Consider the following 15,887-nt stretch of genomic DNA (forward strand, 5'->3'; position numbering starts at 1 on the left):
AATTTGACGATGTATCTCTTTGCCTTGCATTTAAATAGAAAACAATCGGGAGCTTTGAGTAAACCTGCAGTTAAAACAGTTGAAATGGAGTTACAGTCAATGAAACAAATTGCCGTATGTTATCTGTTTATTTAGCTAATCTGATTTGATGTTTTAATCCGGTAGTGAAATCTTTATCTCAATATGTTTGAAATCTAAATCTATGTATGTTTTCACACAATTCTCTCAATTCGTTGTTTTCCGTTAGATGAACTATTTCACGTATATATTTCCAATGTGGACCTTCGCCAGTGATATCGCTCGTATGATGGACGTCCGTCTTGTTGTCGGGATTGTCCAGCAGATTACACGGAAGTGACTGTTCTCTTATCGTCGCCGGACACCCGCGCTCTATACGATAAACCCTCCATTCCTCACATCTATTTGCCTCATTTTCCGTTTTCTTGGTTCATTTGATTTGACGAGATTCGCGTTTATCCCTTTTCGTTTTCATTTCGGAGTCGTAGAAGAGTATAAACATTGGTTTCGAGTGATTCGATGGCAATTGTGGAAATCGCACCAGCGAGTAGTGTTTTGCGTTAAAAACTTGGCGAAATGATTTGGAACTATTATTCGGAATGAGTTTTGAATCAATTTATTCTTTTCGACAATTTCAACATCACATACGGATGGGATCCTAAAAAACCTAGCATATATTATAAATAAACTAACGTGAAGTTTATTGTTTTGCAACAAAAATGATTACATTTGAAAATAATATTTCCTGTTCATGTTGAAGTCACATAAAACGCATTAAGTTTAATATTGGGTTGACAAGGAATAACGCTATAGCACACTTATACAATCAGTTAATCTTACATCTTGGTTTTCATTTCTGACTCCATAGTCAATCATTTAAATCTTTTGACTATTTAAACCTTTGTTTGAATACGCTTCATCAGGCCAAAAGTAAGACCAACTCTCCAGTATTGCTGCGTCGTAACCCAGTAGGGGTTTTAACTATTAAAGGGCCAGTCGTAAATACGGCGCGGTTACGACGCCACCGTCGTCGCTGTGATTTAATTTTCCCGCTCGTCTGTTTTATATGCGCGTTTGTCCACTTTTTATTTATTTTGAGGGCTGGGACTTTAATTATTGTAGATTGTTTCAGTCTTGATGTGATTTTGAAGTGGTTTGATTAGTTGACATAACATAAAATGTATGGTAATAGAAAGCGTAGTTTATTTATGGGCGTTATAGTGTTGCTATTACTTACCAAGTATTGTATATCAACATAAGAGGTAATAAAAAGCTAACACATAAATGTACTACCTACATAAAAGTTATATATTTGTCTGTTATATACTTTATTTTTATGGACTTAATAACGCATGGTCTTTTACCCTGACATTTTAATCTTAACAGTGCAGTATTCAGAACCTTTCTGTTTACTTAAAACGAACTTCGAACTCTGTAGTATTATATAGTTTGAAGGTTATACAAATAGATTTTTGTAAATAGCGGTATTAGCATTTTGAGGATTAATTCTCAAAATGTGAGGCAGACTTGTGAGTTTGTGTGGAAATAATGCAATTATTAATACTTTGCTTTCAAAAATAAATCTTCCTTTACATCTGTAAAATTCAATTCTGTGAAAGAGAGTTTAAGGTATTGATTTATATATATATATATATATATATATATATATTCAATGCTACTGCACATTTTGTATAATATATGTGTAATTACCTATTTAAATGTAAAATAAACTAGACAAAAATATAACATAATCAATATTAATAACCTAGATTTATTATTTTTAAACGGACAATAAATGTTGATAAAATATTTTACTAGTCAGTGCCATCCAATCAATGCTAGTTACGTTATGGAAATGTTCGTGTATCTATATTTGTTTTTTAGTTTGGTAAAAATAGACATTCGATGCAACCACGTTTAAAACTTACCTTGTGCAAACTTGTTACCATATATAATTCTTAAGAGCGTAATTCTCCTTACACTATTTATGAAAGATTAAACATTTAATTTTTGTTCGAAGGCGGAAACATTATTTGACAATCCCTTTTTACAGCTCCCATAATTGAGTTGGAGTCCGGCTCTTCTGAGAATACTCTTTGTGTTCTTTGCAATTTTCGGGCCTAAATTGGATTTTTTATGCTTCAATCAAAGGGCTTTGACAATAAAGAAGTAGGCTGTAAACAAGTTTCACAAGGCAAAAAATTAATATTGTTCACGTCCAAACGTCCTTTTGGGCTATGTAGCAACGGGGAAGTGGTCGGAATCAAGATTACTTCCTTTATTATTTTAAATCTTTAGGGCTTTTCCTCTAACGGCAAGGTTTAGACATGTGTTTTAAACATAACAAACTCTTTAAGGATCCATACATTTCTGGATTTCATGAATGTTTAAATTCAAGCGTGTTTTGTCATGCTATGTCATAAAAAACTGTAACAAAAAAAATCATTCTTTCATCGTTATTTTTTTACCACAAACCTACTTTTACAATGGTGTAAATCATGGATGGGATCCATGGTTTTTAAATATTAAATACCCCTTGGAAGAGACCAGCTGTTGTCGGATCAGCTGTTCTTGTTCTGCCAGCTGTTGCGACCTTGGCCAGCTGATTGCAACACCGACCGCGTCCACTTCCTCCGCCGTACTTTGATTGCTAATTAATTAGGTTTAATCACCATTACACTTTGTTCCCTCGTTATTCTGCTGCTTAATTTGCTGTCTTTATGGTTAACAACACGCGATAAGGCCTGTGACGTTAGCAAAGTTTACTGAAACAGCAAAAATTTGCGATTACAATTAATTATAAATGGATGCTTTCCGCTAAATGCATCATTTTGATTTATTGCATAGTGTTATGTAAAGCTTTTCAAACCTAATTGCTGATGCTATAACAATGAAATTCCCTGTGTCAGAAGCCTCGTTTAATAATGGTTCGTAGTTGTTTTGATGGGTAAAAAACAGGTTTGCACCCTAAACGAATTTGAAGTATTTTTATTTTGTTATCCTTTTAAAAATTATTAATTCTCTTCAATTTTCCTGTATAGGGAATAAGCTTTTTCCTTTTTAAAAACACTGATTATGTTGTCTTGTTTTAGCGCATTTCCAATATAGGGAAAAAGTAAATCGGTCCCGGGCCTAGGTCTTACCGTGCCACCTACGGTAATAGCTACTTCCCTATAGGGAAATTATCTAATAAACTATAAATTAATAATTGCTTTGTCAAACTTATGGAAAATAATTAAACTGCTTTAGTTTATTTATGGATATAATTTTGATGTTTATTTTAGTAATACCTGCTATTAACTTATAATCAAAAGCACACTTTTATGACTTAGCAGCCACTCTATCCACATAACCTAACATTAATTAAAAGGATAATAAATGTAACACATTTGAGTGAATATTTCTGTGGAAATCCGATCAGACAAATACCGCAGGTTTGCTGCGGCGGGGGTATTATATTGGTTATTTAGTTGAAACTTGTATGTAATAATACTGAGCTATTCCCCAGTCGTGTTGTGGCCAAGCTGAGTCCCCCAGTGTACAGTGTAGAGAAGACACTAGACAGACAGTCGTAATGGACTGACGGAGTGGTAGACAGTTGCAAGTGCATTGCCGTGTTGCCGTTGCAGATGCATTACTGTCAGTCCAAACAACTCATCTCTGGCTAGACTCCACTACAAACTCACTTTCAACACTTCTAATTTTAACATCCATATCAGCATTTGTTTTATTAGCGACCTAGTATACATTTAAATACTTTGAGTTGAAGCAAATTTGTAACTATCAAGCTGTTTTGATGCATATTTTCTAATAGACTAAAATAATTCTGGTTTTTGTTAGATTAATGTGGATGTATCTGTTATATATTGTCATAATTCTTAATACTAGATCCTAGTAGAGAAGGGCATAGGTACTAGACCAATACTTGACCAAATGATTCTAGGTTTAACTTATGCTGAAGCCTAATAATATAGGCTATTTAGTTTAAATATTTAATTTGATTATTCCCCTTCTATTGTGATTGGGGAGCTAACTGATCTAGCGGTAGAGCGTGAGTCATCGGTTCCTGAGGTCCCGGGTTCAAATCCTTCCAATTACCAATGGATGTTATCCATGTGATAATGCAGCAACCCTCTAGAACTAGCCTGCGTAACCGTTTGTTATAAGTGCAAACAATATTTGTAGTTTCTTAAACATTTTTCTGTTGGACAATAATAATCATAATGATAGACCAAGAGCTAACAAATTGAAACTTATATAAAAAAACAAGGAGAAATTAATAGCACCAACAGAATATAACTATTGATTTAATCGTTGGTTGTAATTTATAAGTAACTGTTTAATTACATCGTAAGTATCCCCGTCTGACTGATCAATGATGGTAAGATGACGTCACCAGAGGACATCATGACGTCAGTTGTTGGGGGGGGGAGGGGGGAGGTTCGGCGTGTTTTAATATTTCCTCTTTTAGCAGGCGCCTTTCCTTTTATTTTCTTGATTATCTCAGACATCTTGTACATCGCTTTTTTATACATATATAAGGTCTTTCATTTGTTTTTCTTTTCATATTTATACAATAACGACAACATTGAATGATGACATTCAGTATATTCCTTTTTCACACGAATGTTCTTTGCTCTCAGTTTTAAAATGCTTTACTTATCATTCATGCTATGCTAAATATCAGGGGAAAATTCACTATATTGCTGACAATCGGTGGTAACAGGATTGCATATAAATTTTTGGACGAATAAATGTGAATTGTATATAAGTTTATTCTAAGAAACAGATATTATGTGATAACACTTTTAAATGTTGTTGCTCATAAAACTCAGTAAAATAATGAGACAACTATAGACAATAACACGTACATAAATTTATTAGTTAAGTCATTAAATAAAGCCAGCAAATTCAAAAGCCTTTGCGCAGCTAATGCAAGTGAAGATGGTAATTTATAATGAACAAGGCAATTCGACAATTTTAACTATCATCTCTTATTTATCAGAATAAACAAAGAGTTGAATTTAAATTAGCATTTTGAATTAATGTCTTCCTTTGACCCTAGATAGTCAAGGTCAAATGTCATGAGAATTGATTATCAAATATTGAAACCGCAGCGTTTCTGGTGAGCTACGAAGAAGGCTCGCAGAGAATATTGTAATTATAGAGAATAATGTAAAACAACTGAACAATTCTTACCGAATAAATCTTAAATGGTAATTTAAAGCCCTTCGATTGTGTAAATGTTTCGTTGAAATTTTTTAAATTTAATTTTGATTGTAAGAGTAGGCCTACTGTAATAATGCGATCGTTTCACTATTGTGTCTAACATAAAAAAATCTCAATTTACCAGCACCGTATACCTGAATTGTGTTCGATTATACCAAAATAATGTAAAGGTTTAGTCTAGGTTTTATATATGGTGTGGTAAAATAAACAACATTCGTATTTAATTTGTTTTTAAGCTTTGTTTACCTTGCTCATTGGTTTTTTTAATCATCCATAAACATTTCCTTACCAGAACTTTCATTATTACTGATTTCAATTGAGTCAGATGGAGGCTAGCAGGTTAGGACTTGGTTGACTAGATAATCCAATACACAATAGATTTTAGAAACTGTTGTTGCAATACAATATTTATTTTTATTGCAGTCATGTTTCACTTCCTTTTTCTTCTCTTATGGCAAGAAGTAATAGTAATGCCCGTTGTCATGTCGGCTGCTGTGTGTCGCAGGAAGTGAGGGGGTCGTGACACGAGGGTGGGAGTCTCCTTGCACGTGTGTGTAGGTGTGTGCGTGTGTAGGTGTGCTACAGGTGTACTTACACGGGACGTCACTTGTGGTGAATTTATATAATTGCAGAACGATATTAGTTCAAACTGTTTTTTGATTCAGATAACTATATAGCATTTTATGGCCAAATATTTTTAAAACAAGTTCATGAGTAACTCCAATTTATTTCTAATTTGGATTCTAGCGAAATGTGAATAGTTTTGCTAGTTAAAAAGCGCAGGTAATACACCGGCAAAACTAATCTATTTGTACCCGAACTATTACAATGAAAAATCATGGTCATGCACACAACTAACTTTTAGTTTAGGATTTCGAAAATTGCAATTTATAACTAACTGTTGATGTATGCAACATTATATAAAAGAGATTGTCGTATAGGCATACACCTAAGTTAAATATTAAAGACATGCTAATAACAATTATTAAAGGAAACCAAACTTTCAATAATATAATTTTTCTGATTGAAATCACAACACGAAAAGACGACTATTATTATGGCTCCTAAATCACTCTAATATTACAGTGCCATTATTACACAGTGTAATAATTTAATTAATAATATCATTAAATAATTACATGACAACCGGTTTAATCCTAAGAAAGATGGCTTTCTTAGGTTTTAAATCTGGACACAACATTCCTCGTATTCGGGCTTTTAAATATTCAGAACAAAGAAAGAAATGACAAGCCATTCTTCAGTATTATATCTACACAAACACAAGTCATCTCATTCATCCCAAAAGCACTCTAATGTTTGTAGTACGACTACGACGTACTAAGACGTATATGGTCATTGAGTCACCATACATTCATCTAGCAAAATACTCACAAACTCTCAAAATGACTCACAATCTCAAATTTGTCCTCAATGGGCTATCAGGGGGTGCGGGACACAAATGTGACCAATTCACAAATTTCGCCAGGCCATGTTGAGGACGACGTGGAAGCTGGAGGCCGACACAAGGCCGAGCCCCGCTGGGAGTACAGCCTGATTGCTTCTTTTGGCCAAATTAAGCTTATTGTCCTCTCTCTCCGTGTAATAGTGTTGCTTCGAGGAAACACTCTGAGGAAATTACCCCAAGGGTGGCCGAAACATGCGTCACTTTGAGGTTATTCTGTAAAACAAATATGTACGATCCTACACTGTGCTCGTAAAGATGGTGTACAAGTTAGACGGTCAATTTACAATTTGTAAGTGGTATATTTCGACTGATCTGATTTGAGAAAGGATTATAAACAATAGTTTGGATTTTAGTTCTTTGTATAATTGTTTGTGTCTCATTAGAATAAAATTGGAATTACACGAGTATTTGGTATCATTTTAGAAATATAACGTGTAGATGCAATTTTTTTACGTGATTGGACGTTCTAAGTGTACTTATCAACCGTTTTTACATCTAAATTGTAGACGTGTATATGCTTGATTACAAACTTTAAAAAGCTACTGATGATAAAAAAAATTTAAAATTATAAATATAATTGTGTGAAATAATGTTGTCAAACCTACACGAGGAGAATCATTAAATGGGATAAATAACACCCGCACATGCGACACGTGGCACATGTTCAAACATGCTTAAGCAAACAACTGAACCCAATTGTGCAACACTGCTTGGACTCGGTTAAAATTTTCAATATGGTTCCATTCCCAACGATCACAATAGGGTTGTTCCTTGGGTCCTCGTTTACACCATAGTTGGTCTATATTTTTTATGTTTTATTCTGACAAAAAAAGATCTTCCATAATACAATACAACATTGATTTATTCGTACAAATGTTTTAGGTATTAAATTACAACCTTGGTGAATGTTCTGATATTTTTATGGACAAAATATCTCTTTTCTGTGATTGTTTCACTCGTGTTGTATTGAGGCTCGATGTGTTGTAGTGGTACGCTACCAACATCAATACATCACATCGCTACCGAGCTTATCTGTATCTGTACTTTTTATAACTCACTTCGCGTTGTATTGAGGCTCGATATTTTGTAGAAGTACGCTACCAACATCAATACATCACATCGCTACCGAGCTTATCTGTATCTGTACTTTTTATGACTCACTTCGCGTTGTATTGAGGCTCGATATTTTGTAGAAGTACGCTACCAACATCAATGCATCACATCGCTACCGTGCTTATCTGTATCTGTACTTTTTATGACTCACTTCGCGTTGTATTGAGGCTCGATATTTTGTAGAAGTACGCTACCAACATCAATACATCACATCGCTACCGAGCTTATCTGTATCTGTACTTTTTATGACTCACTTCGCGTTGTATTGAGGCTCGATATTTTGTAGAAGTACGCTACCAACATCAATACATCACATCGCTACCGAGCTTATCTGTATCTGTACTTTTTATGACTCACTTCGCGTTGTATTGAGGCTCGATATTTTGTAGAAGTACGCTACCAACATCAATGCATCACATCGCTACCGTGCTTATCTGTATCTGTACTTTTTATTACTCACTTCGTGTTGTATTGAAGCTGGATATGTTGTAGTGGTACGCTACCACATCAATACATCACATCGCTACCGTGCTTATCTGTATCTGTACTTTTTATCACTCACTATATGTTCTATTGAGGCTCGATATGTTGTAGTGGTACGCTACCAACATCAATACATCACATCGCTACCGTGCTTATCTGTATCTGTACTTGTTATCACTCACTTCGTGTTGTATTGAGGCTCGATATGTTGCACTGGTACGCTATCAACATCAATGCATCACATCAATACCGTGCTTATCTGTATCTGTACTTTTTATCACTCACTTCGTGTTGTATTGAGGCTCGATATGTTGTACTGGTACGCTACCAACATCAATACATCACATCGCTACCGTGCTTATCTGTATCTGTACTTTTTATCACTCACTTCGTGTTGTATTGAGGCTCGATATGTTCTACTGGTACGCTACCAACATCAATACATCACATCGCTACCGTGCTTATCTTTATCGCGTTGATAACAGCCTTACCAGCATTATCGCTTGTGTAACCTCAGACCTATCCGGCAACATTACTGATAGTTTGACAGGTCTCATAACAGTAGTTTTGTAATGGTTTATTTATGAGTGCTTTACGTAGCGAATGCATTATTTTCCGTTCATGGATAGTATTTTGTTTTTGGATCTAAAGATTCTGTATTGTAAATAATTATTCATTAGTAGTTCAAAAATAGATATGAAGACACTCTCTGCGCAGGGTGCACATACAATAATAATAAAATGTCCAATAGCAGACCTAATCGAGTGTGCGTTGATAAATTGTGTGTATAAGATTAACACTACTTCAGTTAAATTAAATACCCAAGGGTAGCACGGACGTTAACTTGTTTCAATTATTTATATTTTTATGTTCAAATCGGTGTTCAAATTACAGAAGCAAAACCTACCTGTAAGGTTCCATCCACACGTAAAAATTTACAATTTTCCTTGGTTATTGTTATACCACAGAGAAGGCACAGGGTCTTCCTTCACCACAAGCACTGTTAGTATTTAACGGCGAGGGGAGCTGTGCTGGAATATGTCCTAGACACCAGCGACCAGTACTATACACCATTTAATTGTACCATTGAATGTTCCTCTGTACCTTACTTTTCTATGGTAACACTAGAAACTGTAAAAATGGACATCTCTCAAAGATATATAGCACAATTATCACCTATATTTTTATATATTTTTTTGCATTATTTTCGTAATTGTTTAAATTTTACATAATAATCTCGAAAGTAAGTGGTTAATTCGTGAATGTTCGGCGTATCGACCGGTGTGGAGACGGCGCGCGGCGCGTCATAGTGACGTAGCTCTGGTGGGGACTGAGGAGGTGCGCGCGCATGTTGAGCTTGGCCTAGTGACACCGTTAACGCCGACCTAGCACTGAACACCGCAGTAACGCAGTGTGTAGTGTCAGTGAAGTGTCGGTGTGTGTGTGTGTATACATGTCTTCAGCCCTTCACACGAGGCTGGTGCCCAACAGCAGCTTGTTCGACGACATGTCACCCACGTCGAGCTCGTCCTCGTCCTCGTGCAACTTCTACTTCACCACATCCACGGAGGCGCCACGGTTAGTGCTATGTGCCGGTGTCTATCAGTGTTGTTGGGTAGTTACTATACGTGGCTTGTGGTGAGAGTTGTTGGGTGTTCTTGTGCTACCACACCATGGTTCACTGAAAATTGTAATGCTGAAGAGCTCATATCCCAGCCCGGAGAGGGCTGAGTCGGGCTCAGTACTCCAGAGAGGGCTGTGGGTCCTCTATGCAGCCAAGTAGCTCATCAAGTCCTCTTAGTAAAGTTCAGAAGCTTATCAAGTCCTAGTCATCTAGAGCTATGATAGTATACCTATGATACCATGATAGTGCCTATACAGCCCAATAGCTCATACCTACTGAAACGTCAAACGTCACGTTGGAATGAAGCCAACACGTTTTAGAATCGAGTCTCAATTAAACCAGTGTCAGTGTCTTCGGTTCTTCTATTCTATTCCATTGTGTTGGTAGGATTCGTCTTGTGAATAGTTGTATTTTATGTTTTTACAACTAGGGTTGTTTTAAGATTGCTATTTGATAATATTTGACTCGTAACTACGGTGAAGTAAGCATTTCAAAGCCACATACACGTTGCTATCAGTTTTAGATTAGGAAAGAACGCCGACAGAGTGGTGTTGTAAAATACTTCGGTTGTTTATTACGCTAACCTCCAAGCCCTACTGAAACGGCGACTGATAATAACCCAGTGCACTTACAAGAGATTACGCCTGTAGTAGAGTTATGCTTTTTATAAAGTCGTGCCGGTTCATATGTGTTAAATTTTTTAAATACGTTCTTAAAACAATCATTCTTAATAAGTAAGATAAAAACACTGATAATGACTTGTCCATGTAGGCCTGGGGGGGGATGTCAACTTCAGGTTACCGGTATATATAGGGCCTAAATAAATTTATTATTAACAAGCAAAGTAACTGTGGGCTAAACACGCAGATTCTATAGAAGCATAAGCGAAATTGTGCTGTAAAGCATTAATTGTTAAATAAATTATTAGGCCTAAACTGATGAGTAAAATTTTAAATATTTTTACCATAAAGGAATAGAGTCTACAAGAGCAATTTTTAACTGAATACAGTATTTAACATTATAAAATTTGATAATACGTAGTATGTTAGTGTTAGTATGTTGGTCATCTAATAGGTCAAGACGATTGCATTTTTAATATAAGATTTAATGTTCTTAGATTAGATCAACTAATGTTCAAAAGTTCAATGAATATCACGATCAATGTGTTTTCATTGTGGCAAGCGTCAGAATGTAGGCCAAATATTTACTTCAATTGTTCTATAAGCCCTTGTAAGTCCTCCTACAGCGGATAGAAACTACTACTATTCCCTAGTCACGCCTAATAGGCTTGCTTAAAAAGATAAAACGTCGTAATAGTTTAAATTTTATTGGGCATATCTTTAGGAAGTAGGTACAATAAACAAGTTTATTACTACACCAATTACTGAGGATAACTGAAATCAATAAAACTGTCATTTAGCACCCTGCGACTTGTACAATAGGCACAAAGATCTCCCCATTGTTGACAGTAATATATCTGACTACAATCGGGTTCCTATTCCACCCTAATACATATACATGGGGCAACCTAACACCGGAAGATGCTATTTAGTTTTTTGTCCCTTCGAAATCTTTCACAAACAACCCCCTCCCTTATCTGGGGCGCGATCTACCCTTCTGATAGTTCAGGTGTGCAGGTTAAATTGGCCCTTGGACGCACCCTTGTAGCCGAGAAATGCTCTGCAGCCCTTACTTATGCTGTAACTGAGAAACTGTATTCTCGGTTGTGCTATGGTAATTTTACCATGATTAGTAATATCTATCATTAACATTTCCCGCGAGAAGTGAGCATTTTCGATTAGGCTACATCATTGCTAAATAAAGTAGAGTAAGTAAGGACTCACAACTGTTCTTTACCTTAGTAGACCTAGCAATAATGCCAACATTACAACGCCTCGCAACGACTGGCAGAGGAGTGACGTCACGGTGCGTATCGTTACAGCACGGTGTGTTATCAACAAGTGCGTATAGTGATAAGGCCAAGTGGGACTCATGGTGGGACTAACAAAGCTAACATAACTGTATACCCGCAGTTGCGCAACAACAAACACACACTTACACATAACACTTATGGGGTATTAGCCGTGGGAAATTATCGATAATTGATTGAGAGTTCTGTTTAGTTACAGTAGTAAATGGAAAACGTATATGAATATTTAATTACAACAACTATCGGACTTGCAATCGATTATTTGTGCTTGTAATGCTTTAGATCCTGTTGACTATACATTGTATAGCCTAACCCTCCCATTTGCCTTTTTTGGTTCATATCAAAATCAGCAAAAGAGGCTTAAGTTTAAGGTCCCATGCAAAATGAAAATCCCTTCAAAGCTAATATGTTGTGGTATATTTTTATCAACAAGTTTATAAAAAAATAAATTTACTTTTTGCGAAAATCGTAACCACTTTAGTTTATCAAAGATTTCTGATTGGCAAAGTAAACCTCATTAAATTACTTAGGTTTTTATTTGTTTGAGTTTGCTGTCTTAAGTCTTTTCGTGTTCCAAAGAGAATGCTCAATCAAGGAATCATATTTAAGAGTTCTTCAAAGTTTCCATGGCAAAGGAAAAGTGACTTTTAAGTATAAAATGTTACGCTTGATTTTCCACACAGAAAATATATAACTAATTAAACCTTTTCTGTAACCAAATGCAAGGTAAAACTCATTAGTTAGGGATTCTGTAGGGACAGATATGTTGTGCTGTAGTTATTTTATGTATATACAGCACTGCACACTGCAGTGTAGTCGTTGTACTCCACGGACTACTCATACTCACCAGTTTCCACAGTAATTACCCATGTTTTCGTGTGATGTCAGGTATGTTCTGCTGTAGTATTCTATGTATATACTGCACACTGTTGTACTCCACGGACTACTCATACTCACCAGTTTCCACAGTAATTACCCATGTTTTCGTGTGATGTCCACCAATCAGCTCCGCCGGGTTCTCCTCTGTTATTATTTTAATAATGACCGCCTCCAAATTGCTGTTTCCCAATAACGCTGTTGTTTCATGCCTAAGCGGTTTTCAGACCTCGTAGTTACCTTGCAAGTTTCAAGTACAAGTTTCGTAATATCTGTTACACGTTTGTGAGCTTTCTGAACAATACACACGTATGTATGTCTAAAAAGCTTCGAAGGTAAATTGAGTGATCAAATACTGTAGTTAGTGTTGTTTGTATTGATCGTCCGTGGCAATAAATGAGTCATAAATTGCTTATTTATTTTAGTATAATAGACAATTACCACAGTATCACTTTTGTTGGATGAGTCTTGTCTTTGTCGATGAACGTAACCCAAGATGTCCGACTTCGTTTCCAACCTCTCAGCTTGCTAAATGTCCACGCAAGTACTAAATACAACAGTTGCGCAATACACGACAATCCCGGATGTACAACAAAGAAGTAGCGGACGTTTGGTGTGATGTTTCGTGACAATAAACATGATAAAGAGTAATCAAGCTATCACAGTTTCACTCCGGAGTGGCTGTGTAGTGATAAGCTGACAAAGGGACAGAGACCTACATTGATAACGTAACGATCGGACGACATCGTGTTTTATGGTATGCAGTAAATTGTTGGTTTTGTTGTTAAACTGTAAACATATCTCTTGTCAATGGTGTCAGTGGTTGACGTGTCAGTAAAATAAATCGTTTGGTTGGAAATCATTGTATAGCACACAATGACACTCAATAACTTCAATTTAATTACTGTAACTTATTTTTGTTATTGGTAGAAATTAGGCATTTAGAGTTTATTTATTCTTTTTTATTTTACTTAAATTGCATTTTTTTACTTCTGAAGAAATGCTAGGGAAGTCAATCAATAGTTTGTTGTCGCAATGGAAAGATTGTACGGTTTTCTTGTAGTCATTGGGCATTATTAGTCATCGGCTTGTGATCGATTGCACAATTGTTTATGACAACTAATAATCAATGTAACCTATGGGGTCTATGGTAATGTAACAAGATTTACAGTTATTCATATTGTTACTTAGTGTGTCGTTGTATCGGCTTCTAAATGATAATTCCTGTTCTCTCAAGTATTAAGTTTGAACCATAGGTGTGTATAAATGCCGCAGTATTCCTAAAGATCAAAACTCAAACGATAAGACTACGTTTTAACCACCTGTTAGGCAGGAAGTTTCCACACTTTCACATAACACATTTAAATAACAAAACTGTAGTGGCACAATGGTTATATGATGCAAGTGTTGCGTATGGAAACTATATTCTCGCAGAATGTTACAGCTGTGTGCAGCCTCAGAAAAATACAATATGGTAAACAAGTGTTAGATGGATAATCAGATAATCTGATGTGTGTAGATTCTTGTGTAACCCGGGGTGGAGTTACAACCAATGGGAGCAGTAAGGAGTTACAACGCTGTACCAATGGGAGCAGTAAGCGGGAAAGTAGCAATTTGAATATGTACGTTTTAAGACTAACGATTCTCAATCTCCTTATGTTATTATCTAATAGGATTATCTAAGATGTCTGTTGCTTAGTCTATTTTCTACCACGCTAACAGGCCCTGTGAATAGTGACTTAACAGTTCCATCCATCCATACTCTATAATTTCAAGATTAGGTCTTGGTAGTTCCTTGCTCATGTCCACTCGCAAACAAACAGTTTTTATCAACAAGCAATGCAGAGAATTGATATTTGTCAACGACGAACCGCAGTATTTGGCTGTTGGTCGCGTTTCCCACGAGTGATTAGCGTAGTTATCAGTGGTGTAATCGCTAACCTCGCTCCCGCGTGCCTCCTCGCATGAATGGTGAATGTTTTACGTTCCCTGTTGACAGAACGCCTCTGTTTGCAAGGCGGACGAACGATTACAACTGAGAAAGAATAATATTTACTCGGTTATGTTGATAGGCTGTGACGAGGTACGTGGAGGAATTAAAATATTTTAATGATAAGGAGAGATAGACAGGCGTTTATTTTAAATTAGTCAGTGAAAAAATAACAAACGTGACATAGTGATCCCTAGTCCCTAGTTTGGCCATGAATCAGGTTGTTGCGCCTAAGCACCGGTGTGTAAAGTATAACAAATTAAAAGCTAAATTTTGTTATTTGCCCCAATATTGTACAATTTCATAGATTCGAATAAAATTATGCCTGGATATTTAATCATTGATGTGGTTTTGATTTGGTGATTAAAATTTCCTTTTCAAAATCCCTGATCGAACAAGGTAACTTGTCAAATCTGGCTAATTCTTAGATTTTCCAGCCGTGATCTAAACATTGTAGGGGTGTTAAGTACATTGCACAGCTGTTTCTATGCCTTGGCAGGCCCCGTGTTGTAGCCATGTAGCCATCAGTTGTAGGGAGAGACGGTGGCACGGAGGTATAGCGGTACCGGTAGTCGACGAAAGTTGCCAGTTTCCTGTATAGTTTCCGTTATGTGGTGGGGGAAACTGCATTCACTTGTACGCTTCCACTATCCCCTTCATACGCTACATTCACCACCACCACCAGTCAACCACAAATTGGCACTTGGCACTGGTATATCTAATACAGTATCTAGCCTAATGGCATTGTCGTGTACTTGTCTAGTGACGAGCGAATGAATTACGACTTTTACGATTTCAGAATGATTTTAACTTAAGTCAATTTAATTTGTGGACGTCACAACTTCCAAGAACTACAAAATTGTGTCTACGATTACCCTGCAGTTTTTGGTCAAAAAATGAATTCGTTGTGTGTTACAACTTACAACAATGCTCTACAAATGTTTGACTATAAAACCATAGATTAAAAGAAATCCTTTTATCTATGATAAAACTAAGGTTAAAAGCACAGACAATACATTCCAGTAATAATAATCTCTTTTCAATGTTGTTAGTGTCAAAAGTGTTTCATGTGCCTAAATTTGGAGGCGTCGGCCCTTGTAATTTACTTTCAATTGAAGACATCCATTTTTTCGCTCTTAAAACTGGTAATTTTTGAGTC

At 36.1% G+C, this 15,887-nt stretch overlaps 1 protein-coding gene across 7 annotated transcripts in view; it reads left to right on the top strand.

The window, feature by feature from the left end:
- Nucleotides 1-15,887, top strand: part of LOC129001206 (nuclear receptor coactivator 2) — a 277,483-nt gene that overhangs the window by 201,939 nt on the left and 59,657 nt on the right. For 2 of the 7 annotated variants that reach the window (XM_054428418.1, XM_054428424.1), the window contains exon 1: nt 9,697-9,886. The exons of 3 other annotated variants lie outside the window; for them this stretch is intronic. In XM_054428418.1, the coding sequence (XP_054284393.1) occupies nt 9,762-9,886 (125 nt within the window). In that variant the 5' untranslated portion in view covers nt 9,697-9,761. Of the gene's footprint in view, nt 1-9,696; nt 9,887-15,887 lie in introns of those variants that run through there. 2 more of the 7 variants (XM_054428419.1, XM_054428425.1) reach the window with 1 other exon arrangement.

The sequence above is a fragment of the Macrosteles quadrilineatus genome, unplaced genomic scaffold (assembly GCF_028750875.1).
Source record: "Macrosteles quadrilineatus isolate MER2022 unplaced genomic scaffold, UCM_ALF_1.0 Scaffold_8__2_contigs__length_117827958, whole genome shotgun sequence".
NCBI lineage: Eukaryota > Metazoa > Arthropoda > Insecta > Hemiptera > Cicadellidae > Macrosteles > Macrosteles quadrilineatus.